This window comes from Galeopterus variegatus, unplaced genomic scaffold (genome assembly GCF_000696425.1).
Source record: "Galeopterus variegatus unplaced genomic scaffold, G_variegatus-3.0.2 Scaffold504, whole genome shotgun sequence".
NCBI classification, from domain to species: domain Eukaryota; kingdom Metazoa; phylum Chordata; class Mammalia; order Dermoptera; family Cynocephalidae; genus Galeopterus; species Galeopterus variegatus.
Genome location: NW_007726615.1, coordinates 659,159 through 680,349, shown reverse-complemented (window position 1 = coordinate 680,349; position 21,191 = coordinate 659,159). Strand labels below are relative to the sequence as shown.

Sequence of the window (21,191 nt, the reverse complement as noted above, 5' to 3'; positions counted from 1 at the left end):
GAGTAAGATGATAGCTCACTGTGGTTTTGATTTGCATTTCCTTGATGATTAGTGATGTTGAGCATTTTTTCATATACCTATTGGCCATTTGTATGTCTTCTTTTGAGAAATGTCTACTCAGCTCATTTGCCCATTTTTTGATTGGATTATTTGTTTTCTTGCTATTGAGTTGTTTGAGTTCCTTGTATATTCTGGATATTAATCTCTTGTCATATGCATAGTTTTCAAATATTTCCTCCCACTTTACAGGTTGTCCCTTCACTCTGTTGATTGCTTTCTTTGCTGTGCAGAAGCTTTTTAGTTTGATATAATCCTATTTTTCTATTTTTGCTTTTGTTCTCAGTGCTTTTGAGGTCCTCTTCCTAAAGTCTTTGACTAGTCTGATGTCCTGAAGTGTTTCCCCTATGTTTTCTTCTAGTAGTTTCATGGTTTAAGGACATTTAGGTCCATAATGAATACTCTCAGTGCCTTTATTGAAAATAAATTGGCTGTAAATACATGGCTTTATTTCTGGATTCTCTATTCCGTTCCATCGGTCTGTGTGTCTGTTTTTATGCCTGTACCATGCTGTTTTGGTTACTACAGCTTTTAATTTGAAGTCAGGTAGCGTAATGCCTCCAGCTTTGTTCTTTTTGCTCAGAATTGCTTTGGCCATTTGGGGTCTTTTGTGGTTCCATAAAAATTTTAGGATTGTTTTTTCTTTTTCTGTGAAGAATGTCATTGGTATTTTTATAGGGACTGCATTAAATCTGTAGATTGCTCTTGGTAGTATGGTCATTTTCACAACATTAATTTTTCCAACCCATGAATATGGAATATCTTTCCATTTCTTTGTGTCTTCTTTAATTTTCATCAACTTTCATCAGTGTTTCATAGTTTTCCTTGTAGAGATCTTCCACCTCTTTGGTTAAATTAATTCCTAGGTGTTTTTTGTTTGTTTGTTTATTTGTTTTGCAGCTAATGTAAATGGGATTGCTTTCTTGGTTTCTTTTTCATCTGCTTGTTATTTGTGTATAGAAATACTTCTGATTTTTGTATATTGATTTTATATCCTGCAACTTTGCTGAATTTGTTTATCAGTTCTAAGAGTTTTTTTGTAGAGCTTTTAGGTTTTTCTGTATATAAAATTATGTCATCTGCAAACAGGGACAATTGGACTTCCTCTTTTCTAATTTTGATGCCATTTATTTCTTTCTCTTGCCTAATTGCTCTGGCTAGAACTTCTAGTACTATGTGGAATAAGAGTAGAAAGAGTGGGCATCCTTGTCTTGCTCCGGTTCTTAGAGGAAGAGCTTTCAGCTTTTCCTCATTTGTATTAGCTGTTGGTTTGTCATATATGGCCTATATTGTGTTGAGGTATGTTCCTTCTATGCCTAATTTGTTGAGCGTTTTTAGCATGAACGGATGTTGAATTTTGTCAAATGCTTTTTCTGCATCAGTTGAGGTGGGATTTTGTCCTTCATTGTGTTGATGTGATATATCACATTTACTGATTTCCATATGTTGAACCAACCTTGTATCCCTGGGATAAATCCCACTTGATCATGCTGAATAATCTTTTTAATACACTGCTGGATCTGCTTTGCCAGTATTTTGTTGAAGATTTTTGTGTGACTGTTCATCAGGGATATTGCACTATAGTTTTCTTTTTTTGTTGTGTCCTTGCCTTGTTTTGGTGTCACGGTAATGTTGGCCTCATAGAATGAGCTTGGAAGAGTGCACGCCTCTTCAATTTTGGAAGAGTTTGAAAAGAATTGGTATTGATTCTTTTTTAAATGTTTGGTAGAATTCAAACAGTGAAGCCATCTGGTCCTGGGCTTTTCTTAATGGGAGACTTTTTAATATTGATTCAATCTCATTACTCATAATCAGTCTGCTCAGGTTCTCTGTTTCTTCTTGGTTGGCCTCAGCTGCCAAGGGCTGAGGGAATCACACCCCTCGGTTTGGGGTTTGTTGTCATCTTCAGACTGGGCGAGGCTCCTTTCCTGCATGTGTTTGTGTGTCTCTTTATTCCCTTTCATGCTCATTCCTACCCCAACCCCCAACCCCACCACTGGCAACCACTGTAAAATGTGTGATGAGTATTCTTCTGTTTGTAAGTGTTCTCATAAAAGATAGTTGGTTTATGTGCAAATTTTTATTTTTAGAATTTTTGTAAATGGTATTGTCTATAAATTTTTTTTCTGTTTTCATTCACTGTGGCTTTCAGATCTGTCTGTCTTGCTGTCGGTAGGCTAATTTGTTATTTCTGACTGCTGCATAGTACTCCATGGCATGCACACCCATTTTACCTGCCCCTTGTCAGGGATGAACACCCGACTGCCTCCAACACCCCATCACCACACACGATGGATGTCCTCATAGGAGTCAGCGCCTGGTAGGCCTACATCACGCTTCAGCATTTTTAGCATGCTTAATACATGTGAAGTGTTTAGAACAGTAGCAGGCATCAGCCCAATAGGATTTCTGTTGTTTTTATGCTATAAATATGAGCATCTTTTAAAAGACAGTTGCTCTTAATAATGTTGTCTTAATACAGAGTGTTGTTTTCCAGTGGTTATTTCTGATCTTGAATTAAATAACTGTTCATTTTTTCCCTTCTGACAGGACGCACATCTGTCCACCACAAACTTCTGTCCATTTCTGCTGTTGCTGCCTTGGCTCAATGCCCCAGCCATCCTTATCTGCCCTCTTCAGCTGGCCTCCTACCCTCTCTACATTCACTCCGGACTAAAAGTCCATTCACTCCAGCTAGAGGGATCTTTTCAAAATCCCTCCTTCTAGCCCATGGCTTCCCACTTCTCTCATGGTAAAACCTTACCTTAGCCCGCAGGCGTGGCCCTGCCTACCCGCTCAGCCTCTTCTGCCGTCCGGCTCCAGTCTTTCTGCCCTCTGGTCCCACTGGCTGCTCCTCGGGGCCTTCAGCCCCCAGTTCCTTCTGTGTGGAAGGAGTTGCCAGCTCCCTTCCCCACCCACAAAGTCAATTCTTTCTTAGTCTACAGAGTTCAGCTCAAATGTTACTTCCCTGATCCCTAGACCAGATCAATTCTCCAGTTATCCTTTCATGGCTCTTAAGTCAACCATAATCAGATAATCAATTGCACAATGATCTATTTAAAGTCCTCTCCCCAGCAGACTGCCCTGAGGGCTGAAGCTGCTGTTTTGCTGGCCGTAGTTCCTGCAAAGTGCTTGGGATATTGTAGACGCTCACATTTAAATCAAGGACAGCCAGTGTTACACACAATCCTAAAACCGCCAGAGCACGAGGCACTGCGTGCAGCGGAAGCGGGCACTGCCCGGTGCCGACTCCACCGCAGGCCCCGTGGCTGCGGCTGCTTATCCCACGAGAGCACAGAGGAGCAGCTCAGGGGAGCTTGTGACTGGGAGGAAGGGAGAAGGGAGCGAGGCCTTTGTGGGAGATGAAAGGACGGGGTCTTGATCCGTGGTCAAGTCCAACAAAAATCTAAAAATCTTCAAATCCTGTTTTGGATGAAATGTTGATGCTTTTATGATTGCCTGTTTCAAACAAAACAAGGCAATCCAATCAGCAAAGGACATCAGCCTTCGCAAGGGCCGCCTCCATGCTGACCGAGCCATAGCCTTTGTTTATCCAGTTCTGTTTCTTTTCGTACCTCCCGTGGCCTTCGTGCGCTTCAAAACACCTGCCGAGTCCAACCGTATCTTGAGTCGCTATTTCAACCATGCACCGTTGTGTCACGGATGAGGAGGACGTGGCGGATCCGTCGGTGTCGCAGGACTCACGCCTGACGCGAAGGCGGACGTTGCTCGGACCGTCCTCATTCTCCCGCCTTCCCTGCGGGCTGCACCGGCGCCGCTGCCGGCCCTACTTATGTGACACTCGCCCCCCCCGTCCCCCCGGGCGTCTCAGGTACCTCCACGCACCACGGATCGAGCCCGTCCACTCTGGCTCCCTCCTCCCCGACCCCCTGCTCAGCTCCCCGTCGGAAACGCGGGGTTCGGCGGCCTCCTGTGCGGGAGGCTGCCCTGGGGGGCCCCGCGTGCGTGGGAAGCGCAGACCCCCAGGCGCGGCGCCTCTGACCTGGCAGGCGGTGAGGACACTGGACGTCGGGAGTCTCTGCGACAGAGGCGTGGGACTCTTGTTGAGCCTCTGCCACGCATAGCTCACGTACAGCCTTTCACTGCTGATGGCTGTCTCGGGAGCAAACCAAAGTGAAAGCAAACGTGGTGGGAGTCCACGCTGTCGTTCTGCCCTGTCCTCAGACTTGGGCCGCACTCTGGTTTCCAGCACCGTTCTTCCTCTCCCTCATGTCTGCGGATTTTAATAATGATGAAAACAGTGAACATGCATTGAACTTTCACCCTGATCCAGGCACTGTTCTAAGCCCTTTTATCTTACTCTGAACAACAACCTGTGTACTGTAGATATGTTTGATGTGGCTCCCACAGACTTGGGGATCAAGTTCCAAGTCTTCTTCATAAAAAACGAGGCTCTCCGTGACCTCACACCAGCCTCCCCAGGCCACCCTTTCTCCTGCTTTGCTGTCTCCTGGAGTGCCAGCCCCTACACTCCTTTCCTTTGCCTGCCTGTCACTGGCTCCCCAAAGAGCTAGTGCAGGCCTCACCCACTGTAGAAAGCATCCTACGTAGTAGCCCCTGCACACAGGCAGCTTCAGCCCTACCGTCAGCCACACTGCAAACCCGCTCACCTGCCTGTTTCTACACTAGACGTAGGTTTCTGGGAAGGTTGGACCGGATGTCATATCTCTTTGTATCTCCCTAGTACCCGCCTTAGTAGTAGGTGGAGAACAGTGAATGAGGGAATAGACAGACTTGTGTGTGTCCCTTTTGTAAGCTGAAAGCAATGCCTCCACTTACACCCGATTGTTTGCAGACTGAAAATGAGCCCAAAGCAAACTGCTGTGTGTGCAGTTCTCTTGGGTACTCGCCCTGCACCAGCGACATCCATACATACACATGTTTAAATACGAGTCTTCTCCACATAAATAACTGCCACAGAAGCCCATCCTTCCCTCTCCAGTTTCCCAGCATTTTTAAAGAATCTGTAATAGGAATAGATAATATCTGGTCTATTTAAAATAAGATAACCCTGTTTGGTTGTTGTGTTCCCAGGTGAAGATTCAAAGGAAATTGATGTTTCCAGAATCTAACTTAATCAAGACCATATGAAGTAACTTCATCTCCATACAGCAGACAGTTCCCTTTCTTGTCTAGAAAATACTCCCTTTACTAAATGATCATTTTGCTCTCTTTAAAAAAAAATGATAGCAAACGATATAAAGTTTTTGCAAACAGTTTACATTGCTTCAATAATATGGGTATACATACTCTAAAAATATGCATTAGAATCAATTCAACAGTTTAAAAAGGTTAAGCATGCATTTCAAAGGTTTAGAAGTATGCCCGCCTGTGGAAACTGTAAAGGAAAGGAAGACCATAACTCTGAGGACTTCTTCAATGTTGGTAATTCATCCTGTCACAGACTAGTGACTTGTCTGCAAATTCCACCTCATTCCTACAACCTGGGTCCCCTCTGCCTGTATGGCACATCCCCAACCCCAGATCTGGGTGTGGCTGCTTCCTCACTGTCCCTTAGATCTCAGCCTAGAGAGGACTCTCTCTTCACTTATCACTGCGTGAAAACTCACAATTTATTATCTATAACACGTTTGTTGCCCGTATCCCCTGTTGGACTGTGAGTGGCATCCTGCAGAGCCCTCGTCTGTCTTGCTCACTCATGTAGCCCCAGCACCTGGAGCAGGGCGTGCAGAAGGCCCTGAGTAGTCGGGGAGTGAAGGAATTCAGTCCAGGTCCCGCCATACGCTTGTCTGTTTTTCACTTAGCTGCTCTCACAAAGTCAGTGTCCAGCCATAATACAACCGTTTCCCTTTTTCAGCCTCTCTCTTTGTGAGTAGGTGTCAAACTACCAAGCAAAATGACAAATTAGGCCAAAATTTGAGATCTTTTCTCCTAAAAAATCACCAATTATATTCAGGTACAAACGTAACAGCTACCATTTGCATGTCATGTTATCCCAAGAGTATGATTCTCAGATATGAAGATGTTAATGCAGCGTCCACTATACCAAGATTCAGTTTCTGTATTTCAGATTAATCCAAAAAAGGGATGTGAAGTTGACCTGGTGTTTAGCACAGAGCGCTACCACCCAGAGGTAAGCCCCCACCACTATCGAAGTATCCTAGTGGCAACTCCTACAAATATGGTTTAGAAAAGAAAAAAATGAGAATCTTAATATGTAGTGACCTGGAGGTTTTGTTTTCTCCTGCTTTGTTTTGTTTGTTCTCAAGATTGAGGAACAGAACTAGGCAGCTCAAGGTTTAACTACTTCAACTTCATGGCCTTATGCAGGTTTCATTTAAAACAATCCACAAAGCCATCATCTCCCCCTTCCTTAGGCCTGGGAGAGAATTTCACAGCTCCCTTTGGTATCTGTCCTAGCACCTTAGAGTCCTTTGAATGAGTCACTCTCAAATGCCAACCTGTTCCTTTTCCTGTCAGCTGGTGACATTTCAGGTTGGCAGGCCAGCATAGCCTGAGGCCAGTTCTACGAGCTTATAAACATAGAGGTTCTGTAAAACACAGAGCACTCCCAGTGTATGCTTCAGGCATTATTAGCCTCACCAGTTATGACCAAGCAGACCACATTTTGCCAAGTTCCCTTTTCTCTGTTTTCAAGAAGAAAGCAAATAGAAAACATATAGGAATAGAGCCAGATGAGCTTCCATTTGCTGGGCAAGCTGGGAGGTAGCAACCAGAACATGGGTGGAGAGACCAGCCCAAATTCTCTCTGTGTTGTGCTGAGTCAAAGCAGCCTGGGATGAACAGGAAGCCTCAACACTAATGTGTCTCTGGGTGGCAGAGCTTTGGAGGTGAAGGCAGGACTCCCCCAACCTGATGCTACTGAAAGAATGCTCTGATATTCAGAAACAAAATCTAAAATGACAACAATATACTCTGACTTTGTTTATTTAAACAGAGAATTAAAATTTTCTTAAAGCATAAGAAAGATGACTTTGATTTCTTGTGTTGCAAACTCAAAGTGTTAGATTAAAGCTAAAGCGAAAACAATTACTAGATTATTTTGACCAGCAGTATATTTCTCTGGATTTGATCCTGTAGATACATTAAGAGCACAGCTAGCCAATTGAAATATTCCATTTTAGGGGGGGGAGGAGAGTTCTTTTACCTTCAGGCAACTGCTTTGATTCTGTGGAGTTGTTTAGGGGAGAAAAGGGAATGAAAAACATAAGGGAGCAACACCTGGTTCTTTTTCTCTTCCCTGGAAATGGCTTCAACATCAAGAAGACCATGCACAAGTTGTCTCTGCCATTTGATATGCCTCTCCCTGAACGCTCCCTTCATCTTTTTTCTATGTTGCAACAAAAATTAGCATCTTAATGCACCACTAAAATCCACTCTCACTCACAACTAGCACCTGTGGAGGAAAAATTACCCATTGGAAAGTTGTGAGCTACAAAACTATGCCAGTTGTCTGGCTCTTTTACCTGCCAGTAATCCTGTACCGACTGGGCCAATTGTCAAGCTAGGGCTGGGTCTGGAGCTCACAGACCCCTCAAGCCCATTCATATACTGGGTCACAAATCCCTCACACGCCAGGCTGGGTCACCAGACCCTTTACACACAGGTCTATGAGCTAGGTAACCAGCAGACAGGCCCTTGGAAGCCATAAGTTGGAAAGCATGGCCACTTGTGTGGCAGCAGCTGCCCAAGGCAGTAAAATTCCAGCTGAGGTGGTGGCGCCGTGCAGGCACACTAACTCCACCCACACATAATCTATTCACAGCAAATACTCGACAAGATTCTGAACATCTGAGGGGTCCTGACCATTTTCCTATATGTTCCCAACAATCCACTGCATCAGGGTTCCTCATCTAATAATCAACACATTCAGAATCTTCCACAATGTTCCCTTAGTTAGGATAAATTACCCTTACGTTCACACATTACACATTCCATCCCAGTCCCAAAAGTCTTTAGCTTGTTGCAGCACCAACTCAAAAGTCCAAAGTCTCCTCTGAAACCAAAAGCAAAAGTCCTTCTTAGCTGTGAACCTGTAAAGAGTCAAAAACAAGTTTATCTACTCCCAAGATACAGTGGGACAGACACCGTGTACACATTCCCATTCTAGGAGGGAGGAATAGAAAGGAAAAACAGGCCCCAAACAAATCCAAAACCCAAACAGGGCAAACGTTAAGCACACTGGGGCACCTGCACCCCTAAAGCATAGGGCAACCTTGCTCCTACACCTCTGCCAAGAGCAGCCCATTGAGCTGCCCTGGTGCCTGTGGCTTTTCCAGGCTGGCACTGCACCCTGCCATCAGTCCCACAGTTCTGGGCTCCTGGTGGCTCTCCTGCCATCCTGGCTCCACTAGACATTTCCTCAGTGGGGGTTTCTGCTCCACATTGCTCCGTAGATGACCTCTGCAGTGCCTCCACCCCTGCAGCAGGTCTCCGCCTGAGTCCCTGAGCTTTTTTCATACATCTTCTGAAATCTAGGTGGAGGCTGCTGTGCCTCCACTGCTCTCACATACTGCTCGCCTGAAAACTTAACACAACATTAACACCACCAATGTTTTTGGCTTTTGCTCTTTGGAGGTGCTGAGGCAGGATTGCTCCAGCCAGAGCAGCTGGGATGAAGGGAGCAGGTTGCCAAGGGCAATGACACCTCAGGTCTGTCCTCTGGGACAACTCAGTCCTTCTAGGATGGGAGCGGTGCTCTCCCAAACTTCTCAAACACCCTCTGGGCCTGTGATGCACCCATTCAGACTTCTCAAATGCCTTTAGGGCATTTTCCCCATTGTCCTGGTTCTTAGCATCTAACTGCCTCACTGCCAAGATAATGTCTTTAGCAAACAGTTTATCTGCTTCACCCTCGTTTTTCTCCAGCTTTTGAATTACTTCAATCAGCTTGGCTTTCACTGGCTACTCACTCAGTCTCAGGCAGTTTTTGCAGCATTCGCCCACAGTTCAAACAGCTGCATTCACCCAGTCCATCAAGGAGCAGCTGCCCTGCCCCTGTACATATCTGCGGCTATTCTGTAACTGCTGCCACCAAGACAGGCATGTAGTAATGGAGACTAACTTTTCCACCTTTTCACTAGGTGAAAACATACTTGAAATTCTGCAGGGGCACCCATCCTCAGGTCATCTGCCCATCTGCATGTGGCACTCTTTTCTAGGGTTTTTATGGCACCCATCCAGCCATCAGGTTTAAGTGGCACCCTTTGAGGTATTTGCCTTCAGGCAAACACAACATGTATTTACTATATCGTCTCTAGAGCACGTTAGACCATCCACCCCTAGGCCCCATAGCTGTAGCAGCCAGGGGCTCTCCCTGTTTCTGCTGCTTTACTGTCTCAATTTCTTGTGTGCAACAGGCTGTGCCTGGAGATGAATGGTTCCCTCCAACTCACCACTGGGTTGGCCATCTTCCCTGGTGTGAGGGACAGGAGTGGCCAGTCACTGCGTATCATCCTCCAGGACATTTATCCATACTTCCAACAACTCTGCTTTCTGCTGCAAATCTTGATCAGTTTGCAGCCTAGTTAACAGTAGCCAGGCTCCAGTCAGCAGAAAAGTGGCCACCGGGCACCACATGCTCAAGGACAGCCACATTTCCTCCCCCTCCCAAGCGGTTTTGCATTGTGGTACCTGGTCTATGCTGCCTTACAGTACAGTGTGCAGCAACCAGATCCCATTCAATAGGAAGGTGGCCATAGGGCAGAGCATATTCAAAAGTAGCCACATTTCCTCCTTCTTCCAAGGGCTTTCTGCTCCTGTAACTGCTCAGAATCCTGTCACAGACTACACCAATTGTGGTGCTCTGCTATGGCTAGGCTAATGTCGGAATCCTGTCAACTACGCCAACTGTAGAGCTACACGACCACACCAGTTATCTGGCTCTTTTACCTGCCGGTAATCCTGCACCAACTGGGCCAATTGTCGAGCTAGGGCTGGGTCTGGAGCTCACAGACCCCTTAAGCTCATTCACATACTGGGTCACAAGTCTTTCACATGCCAGCTTGGGTCACCAGACCCTTTACATGCAGGTCTATGAGCTAGGTAAACAGTAAACAGGTCCTTGGAAGTGGAGAAAGCATGGCCACTTGTGTGGTGGCGGCTGCCCAAGGCAGTAAAATTCCAGCCAAGGTGGCAGCGCCACACAGGCACACTAATTCTGCCCACACACAACCTATTCATAGCAAATGCTTGGCAGGAGATTCTGAACATCTGAGGGGCCCTGACCATTTTCCTATATTTTCCCAACAAAAGTCTATTTCAGTTTTTTGAGTTAGTTTTGGAGATAGGCTTATTAAGCAGATCCCATTTTTGTTATGATTTGTTTCTTTGTGGGCTTTTTCTTTTTTAAGTTTATTTTTAGTTGTTGTTTTAACTGGGATACCCCTCAGGATGCAAAATGGAAAGATTATTGCCTCAATTGCTTGACCAGCTTATTGTGACAGAAGTTCTTGACTAGGGGCCCTTGGATGGGTTTGGGTGGGTGGTGTATAGTGGCCCGTGAACTTCAAATTCAAATTCTAGGCCCATGCTGATAGTATGAGCATATGTACATTTTTCTTGGAATAGGTTCCCTGGCTTTTATGGTCAGGATAAAGAATCTGTGACCCCAAAGGGCGAAGAGCCAACACTCTAGAAATGTCTAGTTGAAGTTCCAGATGTCTCTGGATTTGAGAATAAGTGAGGGAGATCTTAGAATGTCCGTTACATCCACACTTAAATATGAATGCAAACAAAGGTGAGACGTGGGGTAGGTTCCTCTTTAAACTCCAGTATCTTAACCTTTAAAATTGGAATAAGAGGACCTAATTCATAAGGCAGCATGAAGATGTTGTTATTTTTGTTAACAGGAGCCGGTGTCATCTTTTTGTTCAAGTTAGTAACCTTGAGGTCTGGCTAAGCCCTATGTTGGTCCACAGTAGAGGGTAAAGGATCCACTGTCCTAGAGGTTTGAGCCAAGCAGTGCTCAATGAACATCGATGAAATTTTTTTGGAGCAGGCCCAGCATTATTTTATAAGGGCACAGTCACAAAGCAAGAGTTAAAATAGTAGGAAGGAGTGAAGGACTGTTATATTCAGCTGTGAGCACAAAACTTGCTTTCTAAAGCTAAGCCTGTGACATCTCCTGATGCAGATCATACCTGCCGTGTACAACAACTCTTCTCAATCTTGTGTGTTTGTGTCCACTGCAATGCAATGGGTCGGGGGTGAAAAGGAATCATCCTTTTTAATTCCAAAATCTTTACTTCAGGAAGGTGAGGAACATTTGGGGAAATGTTCTGCTCAAGTGTTTTTCAAGAATCAGAAACCCAGACCAGCTGTTAATGTAACTTGTACACGGTTCCTCGAGAAAAAGAGAAGACTACAAGAGGATTACCTGCTTTTCAAGCAAATGAAGCGACTTAAGAACCCCTTGGATATAGTCAGCATACCTGGTATGAATTCATATGTGGAATTTCTATATTCAGGAGTATATGTAATTGCTAAAATTTAAAAAGAATGATCACTTAAATTTTACCCCTAAAGTGGCACTTTAATTCAACTATAGATGGTGGTGTGCCTAATTATTTAAACAAAACTCAGAGGTTTCATTTTCCTTTTCTTCATCTTTAGTGCAATATAGTAACTCCACCAAAAGCTATGTATGCCCCGTTAATCTCCCCACTTCCCATCCTAGAACTAAGGGCACAGCAAGAGCTGAGCCTCCAAGTAAGAGGTAGAGAGTTCTTCGCAATGGAACATGCACACAGTTGTGCAGTTTTCAGGGTTCAGTCCAGAAACCTGAGTGACATTTCTTGAGATTTTTGTGGTGGCTTTGAAAATTTTACATGACGACTTCCAGTGTCTTCACTCAGCCCATCACAGCCTTATGCACCACGGCTGCGTGAGCCAACTGTCTCAGGTCCTTTCTGGGATGCTGCAGTGGAGTCATGTTTATCTCATTTCAGGGCAGTGGCTAATGGGCAGTGGTGCCATCTCTAATACATGAGCTGCCCTCTGAAGTGACTCAGCGGAAGTGAAGCAGAGCTCATTTGTGCTGGCACTCAGCAGAGTATGTGGGCAGCAGTTGAGACTCAGAACATTTACTGGCAAATCCAATTTTCAAACCTACAAAAGACATCTCTGGAGTTGCACTTGGGTATGAAGCTTGACCACAACAGCACTCCCCATCCCACACGCTCTCATAGTTCACTCATTTGCCCTGATGCCACGACGAACCCATTTCAACACCAGGGGACCTGCAGTCTCCATTCCTGAGTGTACCTTCACCCCATCAGCTTAATGAGACTAAGTGTTCTTGAAAAACTGGAAGTGGAATACTTCTCCTTGCATTTCTAAAATTCAAAGCCTTGGATTCTCACATAATAATTCTCTGACAACTCGGATCAAATCCTGTGCAAAGAATTATGAAGAGCAATTCAAAATCTTATGTCGTAGTAGAATTTGTTTATACTTAATACTGCTGGAAATAAATGCGCTAATGACTAATACATAAAAATATATAGTTACCTAGGGATTTTTTTTCCCCTATAGTTGGGGAAATAGGGTTTATTTATTCTCCTTAAGACACAAATTTTAGAAATTGTATAGGACCGACCTTTTCTTTGAATATTTATCACAGGATCACTAGATTTTGGACACTTTTTAACAGCACAGGTTAACTAGATTATGTTCAGTTAAAAAGTGCTATATACCCATAAGGGTCATTCTATAACAATCTAATTTAATGTGGCTACTATGAAACTTCAAAAAAATTTTATTTTTACCAAGGGGCACCTTTTTGTTAACAAAACTTACAAATTCTGCTGTTACTGGAAATTCAGCAGAGACATTTAATGGTGCTACTTATAGCTTGTCTGTATATGTAAAATGATCTACTTAAAACGGAAAAGACTGGGTTTTAGATAAAGTTAATTTTAGCCAGTTCAAGCCTCAGCAGGTTCTATACAGTATTTAATCGATCCAAGGTATTGGACTATTGTATAATTAATAAGTGAGAAGATCTAATCCATTTCAGAATGTCCTTGTTCCACATTAATTTTCCCCTACAAAAGTAGTTGTCTGGTTTCTATTATGAGTAAAAGTTTTACTTTTTCTTTTTTTTTTTTCCTTTTTGTCTTTTTTACTGACTGGTAACGGGATCACAACCCTCAGTGTCGTGCCCGTACCGGGGACCGGCAATGGGATCGCAACCCTCGGTGTTGCGCCCGCACCGCGCTCAGCCAGTGAGCGGGAACCGGTCTCCACATGGGATCCGAACCCTTGGTGGGAGCGCCACCACACTCCCAAGCGGCGCACTCTCCAGTGCACCACCGGGCCGGCCCAAAAGTTTTACTTTTTCTAATAAATTCATAAACTTCCTGTATGTAAACTCCAGTGTACTACTTACAGAGGAAGAGACTGAGGACCTGTGAATAATCAGCTAAAATCCCGTCTGTCCAAGTGATTCTACAGCAGTGCTGCTAGCACCCATCTTTCAAATGTCCTCACTGTATTTAGTGTGACTCATTTGTCTTCTAGGGTAATGGGTTTTGACCTACCAAATCTGAACGCTTAGAGGCACTGTAAGATGAAATACATGAGGATGAGTTGGATAAAGAAAGTTTTCAATCAATGAAAACAGGCATGATGGGAAACCTCTTAACAGTAAAGCAAGGAGAAAATGTTCATATCAAGATATTGAATTCAGAGTCCTGCATCCATAATGTTCTGAAATCTTTATGGTTAAGCTGCTCATACCAGGGAGAAATGACAAATTCATTCATAAAATGCTGATATTCTCATCAGAAAGTAGGAGTCTGAAACATACTTTCTACAACAACATCTATAAAAATAGCTTAAACATGACATTACCAAGTTAAAGAAATTACAAGAAAAGACAATGAAGTATACTAAAAGTGCTCAATTCTAAGTTTGAAGGCACGTGGATATTGATTAACAGGAGTTAATTAACAGGAAAGCATTAGGGGACTAGATGAACGGCGCTACAGTGAATGGTGTGACAGTGCAGGAAAAGAGACAGTTTTGCTTTATTCTCAGCGGGTTTTTCCTTCTAAAAAAGTTCTCCAAGTGCTGGGCCCTCAACGCTGCTCGTTATTTATTTCTGGTTTCTTACTTTACTCTACATGATGGTTGTGTTGAAGCTCTGCCATTTCTTCAAAGCCCAGAGCACACCCTGGCCTCACACACTTTCCGAAGACAGTCTTACCTTCTGCTTTACTGACATTGAGATATTTGATGCCGCAGCTTTTTTCTGCTTCAAAGTCTCTGTATCTTCCCCATCTCTCTCTCTATTCTAAGGCTCCTTTTATTTATACCCTTGACTCTAGTTTCTCTGGCTTCTTCGATAATTTTGCCCCATTAGTATCTTTTCCATCTCTGAAATCTGTCATCTGGTTCCTTCTCTAGCCCTACAAAGATAGTCAAGATCCGTTGACCAATTACTTCCTAGAACCATCAACCCATCTCCCTCCTTATTCTTCTGTTCTTGAAAACTTGATTCTGTACACACTGCCTTAGCCTCAGCTTCTTCCTCTTCAGTTTCTACTCTATGTACAAAAAGTAAAACTTCTATATCTGGACCGCCCAGATCACCAGACTTAATGGTCTCTCTTGCTCCTTATCCTTCTTGATTTGTCTGTAGCATTTTACATCACCCACTCCATGGCTTTCTTGACACTGTACTTAATACACCTAATACAAAACTCAGCTTGTTTTCACTCAAAAGGCTTCCACATTCTGGCTTTCATTTATTTAATTGTGATACTGTCCTCCCAGAGTTTGGCTAGAAACTTTGGTCAGTTTCAACTTGTCTCTTAACGGTTAATAATTTGCCATTTCCTATGAAGCCTACCTCCACGAAGTATCTAGAACCCATCTTGTCTCTCTCCAAGCCCACTATCACCATCCTTCATGCCTGTGCTACTTCCCCCTAAAACTACTTTAATAGCCTCCTATCAGGTCTGTCAGATTTAAGTCTCCTCCTTCCATCTGTCCTGAACTCCACCTGCAAAGTCATCTCCCCATACGTACTACTGAATCAAAGTCCACAGCCACCCTGGCACTGCATACAAAGCCATTTATAGTCTGGTGCCAATATATTTCATACTCTATCAAGAACAGTCACTGAGCCTGAACCTGCCCAGTGTTTTCTTCCCTTAGTGTGCGTGCTCTCTCGCTAGTGCCCAACTCCCACCCCTACGTACATGACAGGAATTCAAGTCTCAGCAAAAATATCATCTCTGTGAAGCTTTCCCCAAGCCTCTCCAGACCAAAGAAACCTCCCCCTTCCTTTTCTCCACCAGCTCTCTGATCCTCCCTCTCTTAAGGACTGTATCTGCTATATTTCTGTCATCATGTGGAGGGTAGGGACCCATCTTTATTATGTCTTCCACAGCACCCAAGCAATGAATGAATGTCCTACTAGTATCAACCAGCCAAGTCAAGTGCTACCAATACAGAACAGAATTCTGTACAGAATGCTAAAGATTATTTTACCAAAAAGGATTAGTTTCCTAATAAGCTTATTAGTATTCCTCATGTTCTGTACTATTATAGGGCCTTAATATAGACAAAGAATATCTCTGCAAAGGTATATAAAATGATGGTCCATGAACAGTTATCTCATAAATTAATTATTTGCTAAAATTTGAGTTCCTAAAAGTCACAAAAGGTAATTTATTAATCAATGTGTCCCTATCTCTAGCAGTGTCTGGCATTAAGTAGGTTTTTAAAAAATGTTTGCTGAATTTTAAAGAGTTTATGTCCAAGAACAATGCCATAGGAAGAACCCACCTGATTTCTTCATGTGTTCAAAAAAAGTGACAGAGATGCTGTCAACACATTGATTAGCTTTAAAGCCTATGATAGAGGACAAAGACATTTTGGCAGATTAGGAAGCAAAGACCATCACATTGACTGTAGACACAAGCCAGAAGGTAATTAGAAGTTCACTGATAGACTTTTCGACCTAGTTCAAAATGCTTCTCAACTGACAAGATTTTAGATTAACTTTGAGTGTCATTATAGCTCTTACTTTGCATGTGTACAGAATAGCAAGTAGCCATTAAATTGTTTTATAATAGATTTGTTCAGCATGAAGAATATAAATCTCCACAGTAATGTAAAAACAGATGCCAACAATCACCTTCAAGCTCAAGGTCTTGCTGAGATGACTAACATGACTAAGTTTAAATCCTATTTTATTACTGAAACTTCTGAAATTTTGTCTCAGAAAATGCCTTAGTACAAATGTGCTTTTTTCCTCCCTCTCAGATAGTCATGGACATATCGATCCTTCTCTGAGACCCATCTGGGATTTGGCTTTTCTCGGCAGCTCTTACGTGATGTGGGAAAAGACAAGCCAGTTTTTACACTACTACTTGGCACAGCTCAGCAGTGTGAAGCAGTGGGTAAGAAAAACCGAAAACTAACTTGCACCACAAGAGGTACAACCAATGCAGTGTTCTTAGACTGAATTAATGCAAATTTCTAATTTAACGGGAAGAGTTTTAATTGCATTTCATTCATTCAACAAATATTTAAGTGCCTGCAATGGACCAGGTATTGTTTTAGGGACTGAGGATGTAGCAGTGAACAAAAACCACAATGTTGCTGCCCTCATTGAGATTAATTCTAGTGAGAGAAGATGAGAAAGATGGTGAACTCATAATGAATGAATACATATCAAGTGGCGGTAAGTGCTATGGAGAAAAATAAAGTGGGAAAAGGGCATGCAGGGTATTGACGGAATTACTACTCAACTAGTCTAAAGTAAAGCTAATGTGAGCAGAGGGGACATCGGAGCAGAGGCTGAAGGGAAGTGAGAGTGAACCTTCCTCCCATGAGGGAAGAGACCTTCAGGCAGAAGGGACTGTGGCAGCAGTGTGGCTGACGGGTCGGAGAAACAGCAGCACGAGCAGTGTGGCTGGAACAGAGTGAGCAAGCGGAGTGTGTGCAGAGATGAGACCAACTGGAGGGCAAGTGGAGGGCGTCCCTTCATGTAAGGCTTGGAGGCCACTAGAAGGGTCTTGTCCTTTACCCTCTTACCCATTAGAGAGTTTTTAGCAGAGGAGTGATATGATCTGACTTACAATAGGATCATTCTGGCTGCTGTGTTGAGAAGGGAGACAGGGAGGAAGCAGGAAGACCAGGAAAGTACTGCAATAATCTAGGAGAGGCTGAGGCATGGCTCGGACCGGGGTGGTAGCAGTGGAGGTGGTAGAAGTGTCTGGATGCTGGTGGACTGACATATTTGCTCATGGGTTGGATATGGACGTCAGAGAATAAGAAGAGTTAAGAATGCTTCTTAGGATTTTGACCTGAGTAACTAGGATAGAGTTTTCATTTACTGATTGGGGAAGAGTATAGGAGAAACAGATTTGAGAGAAAATTATCTTGATTTGGTGCATGCTAAATATTGTAAGCAAGCAGAGAATCTGTATAGTAATCCGGACATAACAGTCTGAAGTTCAGGGGAGAGGTCTGGGCTACAGTCATCAACCTACAGAGGGTATTTAATGCCTCAAGACTGAATGATTTCACAGGTAATGAGCGCAGACAAAGAAAATAAGTTATGTAAATATTGAATCTTGGAACGCTTCTAACTTTAGAAGTTGGAGATATGGGGAAAGAAAGTGTTTCAAGGATTGACTGATAGTATCAAATGATGCTGGGAAGACAAGTAAGAGGAGGACTGAGAATTGACCATTTGATTTAGCAATTGGAAGTAGTGGAGAGTTTATCAAGAGCATTCTCACTGGCACAGGAGCAAGAGCCTGATTGAAGGAGGTTCGGAAGGTCGCAGGAGAGGAAGTGGACACTTCATCTCTTTCAAGGAATTTAGCTATAAAGAAGAGAAAAGAAAGGGAGGGGCCCGTAGCTGGGGGATGGGTGGGAATGGGGTTGAAAGAGGGTTTTTTTCCTGTAGTGTTTTTAATTTGGGCAATGTAACAGCACATTTATATGTTGATGAGAGAAATCCAGTAGAGAGGGGCAAAGTACAAATTGGAAAGAGAAGGAAAAGTTGTTGGAGTTACTATATTTGAGAAGGCAAGAGAGATAAGATCAATCCAGATGATCTTGGACAGGAACATGGAGAGTTTGCCTGGAGGGAAAGCAGGGAACAGTGGCCCAGATGTTGGCAGGAGGGTAGATTTCAAGGTGGGAGCTTGTGGAAGTTCTTTTAACTGCTTCTGTCTTCTCAGTGAAGGAGGAGGCAAAGTCATCAGCAGAGAGCGAGGCTGAGCAGAGCTGTGGGGGGTGTGGGGGACCCCGTGCAGCACTGCAGGCCCCTAGAAGGGTGTGGGTGGGCATAACTCAGAGGACCAGTCATGCTCCGCTGTGTGGGTGTGGGTGCGGGTGTGGGCACGCAGTAGGTGAACAGCTGGATTTAGCCAGGGTTGAGGTTTTTGTCAGGCAAGTGTGATGTAGGGAGAGAGGGGCATTTTCAGAGTAAACAAAATCACCTTCTCTGAGAGAGGCAAGCTGAACCAGTCATAAGTACCAATTTTTAAAATTCATTTTCTTCAGGTATTCACCCATGGATCATTGGTGAATATCTTCTGAGTACATGGATTTGCCCAGCATTAAGTCAGCATTTTTAATGCCTATAATATTTGGTGTGCCTTCCAAAGGCTACTTGTAAAATGGACATCAACTAGAAACCTAAGTTTTCTCTTTATTCATCAAAATGAACATATTTCTTTCCTCTTATAGAGTGCATTTTAATAAAAATTACCATCTAATTGAAGTTTCTTTCTCTCTTTTCTCTCTTTCTGACTTTCTCTCTCATCTACCAAGTTGACCATATCCTCAATAAGAGGCTTTTAACTTAACTGAGAAGTTAGGGGGAAAAGTTTGTTTAAAGTGTAGAAAATGGTGTCAAGACAATTTAGAACTGATTGTACTGAATGGGAGAGGAAAACTCAATAGGAATAGAGCAACACACTGAGATAACAGAGAAAAAATTAGGGTTGTTTTAATGTCAGTCTTTCCCTTTCTTTTGCAGTTTTATATGACACATTACCTAACTTACCACCAGGATATTCTAGGATACAAAAACAGCAGCCGTATTTCTCTCTCTAGTTCTACCAGTCTTTGGTGTCCATCATGTGTGCATTAATAGCCCTCAACCAACCTGCAAGTGGGAAAGTGGGGACATACATGTAACTGTACAGCTAAAAAACAAAACTGCAGAGGGAGAACAGTCCTTGAGTAAGAGTTTTAGATTTTTTATACCCTGTGGGATTTGGAATAATAATTGAATAAGCAACTGACTTGCTGGGTCACCCTAGGCAAACCACTCATCTCTTTAGGGCCTATTAAATGAAAACTAACAAACTGATTGAAATTAACATAAACTTAAATAACTGAGAAATTGGGAAGTTTGGTTTCAAGGCTGATATGTATTTCAGCTTAGAGTTCTCTTAAAGAAAAGTATGCACATATTCACATAGATTTTCAAATTCTGCTATTTGGTGGCCACTAAGGAATCCTGTAATCTTTCAGTAAAAGAAGTAACACAAGCAACAAGAAAAACAAACAATGGTTTTTAAAAAGTCACTAAGAGCAAAAGGGAGACTAGCAACAGGGTGACAGGGCTGATAAGGCCAAGATAACACAGAGGCAGGAAGTGACTAGAGGTGCTCTGTGGCCCAGGGTAGCCCAGAAAAGTATGGGATTACAGTTTTTCAAAACATTTTTGGGTGGGAATTATTATCTTTACATTCAGGGTTAAATTCACCTTTTAATGCAATTGTGGAAGGCAATACAGGCTTATAAACTCACAGTCCCAGATGAACAAGGCCTGAGAGGAGTGGCAAAGAAAGGAAGGACTGAAATACAAATATAAAAAGACCCATCTTACCGGCACAGTTATTTCTTTAGAACTGAAGAATAGATGTCACTCGCAATACCATTAGGACTATGCCAAGGACAGGAGATATGCTGGCTAGGAAAAAATAAAATGGATAAAGACTTTCTCTATACCTAGCCTTTAATATGAATTGAGAAAAGTAAAACAGAATTGTTCCAACTCTTATCAATCAGTACCAGATTTCATAAGCACCCCAAACCATCTAACCTGCAGCACATCACTATCAGTCAGCTCAAGTCTTTAGTCTAAGTGGAGGTCTCCATTAGCCAAAAAAATGTTATAGAATACCATCTTATCCACCCTATTCTGCTAAGAAGTTGACTTTCAATAGCTTATATTAATAACATAAGCCTACTTACTCTCAACAGCTGGAGATCATTCTCTTTTGGGCAGGGGTGGTCATGGTGTGAGGTGGGTCATGAGTAAGTAAAAGGGAGCAAACAAGACACTTCAAGTCTGTCTCCAGAAGAGTAAAGTGATGAGTTATTAGAAAATGTAACAATAAATCATCATCAGTTTGGACTACAAGAATTTGGTATTTGTGATGATTTGAATAGAAGCCAAAGGTATTATTTCTGAATAATATTAAAAATAATGACTTCTGGGCCGGCCCGTGGCTCACTCAGGAGAGTGCGGTGCTGATAACACCAAGGCCACGGGTTCGGATCCCATATAGGGATGGCCGGTTGGCTCGCTGGGTGAGCGTGGTGCTGACAACACCAAGTCAAGGGTTGGGATCCCCTTACCGGTCATCTTTTAAAATAAATAAATAAATAAATAAAAATAATGACTTCTTGGCAGAGCTTGAGTTGGTGTGTTACAGAAACGGACTTGGCAAGGAAGCGACCAACACTCAGAGGGTTGGAGAGTCATGTATTTATTACGCCAGCGGGCCCAGATGAGCTAATGCTCCAAAAATCTGGACCCCAAGCTCAGGTTTAACAGGGCTAAACTATTAATAGGCAGACTATTCCAGGTTTCTACGTTTCAGTTTCTCAACATACATCTGAAACAGGCAGCCAGGCAGCTGCAAGTTTTGGCTTCTCAGTATTTATGTGGTCTAAGCAGATGAGCAAGCATGGTTACAGAGATGAGGAATTCAAGTGGTTAACAGCTAGGCTGAATTCATGTGGCCTTGTAAATAACCAAACTTGGTTACAGAGGCATTACAAAGGCAAGAAAAATTTTTAGTTTTGTGTTTTCTTTTTTTTTTTTTTTTTTTTTTTTTTTTTTTTTTTTTTTTTTTTTTTTTTTT

The 21,191-nt window shown here is 43.0% G+C and overlaps 1 protein-coding gene across 1 annotated transcript in view; it reads left to right on the top strand.

The window, feature by feature from the left end:
• The first annotated feature begins 6,055 nt into the window (after positions 1 to 6,055).
• Positions 6,056 to 21,191, top strand: part of RARRES1 (retinoic acid receptor responder (tazarotene induced) 1) — an 18,963-nt gene continuing 3,827 nt past the window's right edge. Inside the window, exons 1-4 of the mRNA XM_008569506.1 lie at positions 6,056 to 6,172; positions 8,487 to 8,489; positions 11,312 to 11,495; positions 16,336 to 16,472. Of these exons, the coding sequence (XP_008567728.1) occupies positions 6,056 to 6,172; positions 8,487 to 8,489; positions 11,312 to 11,495; positions 16,336 to 16,472 (441 nt within the window). The remainder of the gene's footprint in view (positions 6,173 to 8,486; positions 8,490 to 11,311; positions 11,496 to 16,335; positions 16,473 to 21,191) is intronic.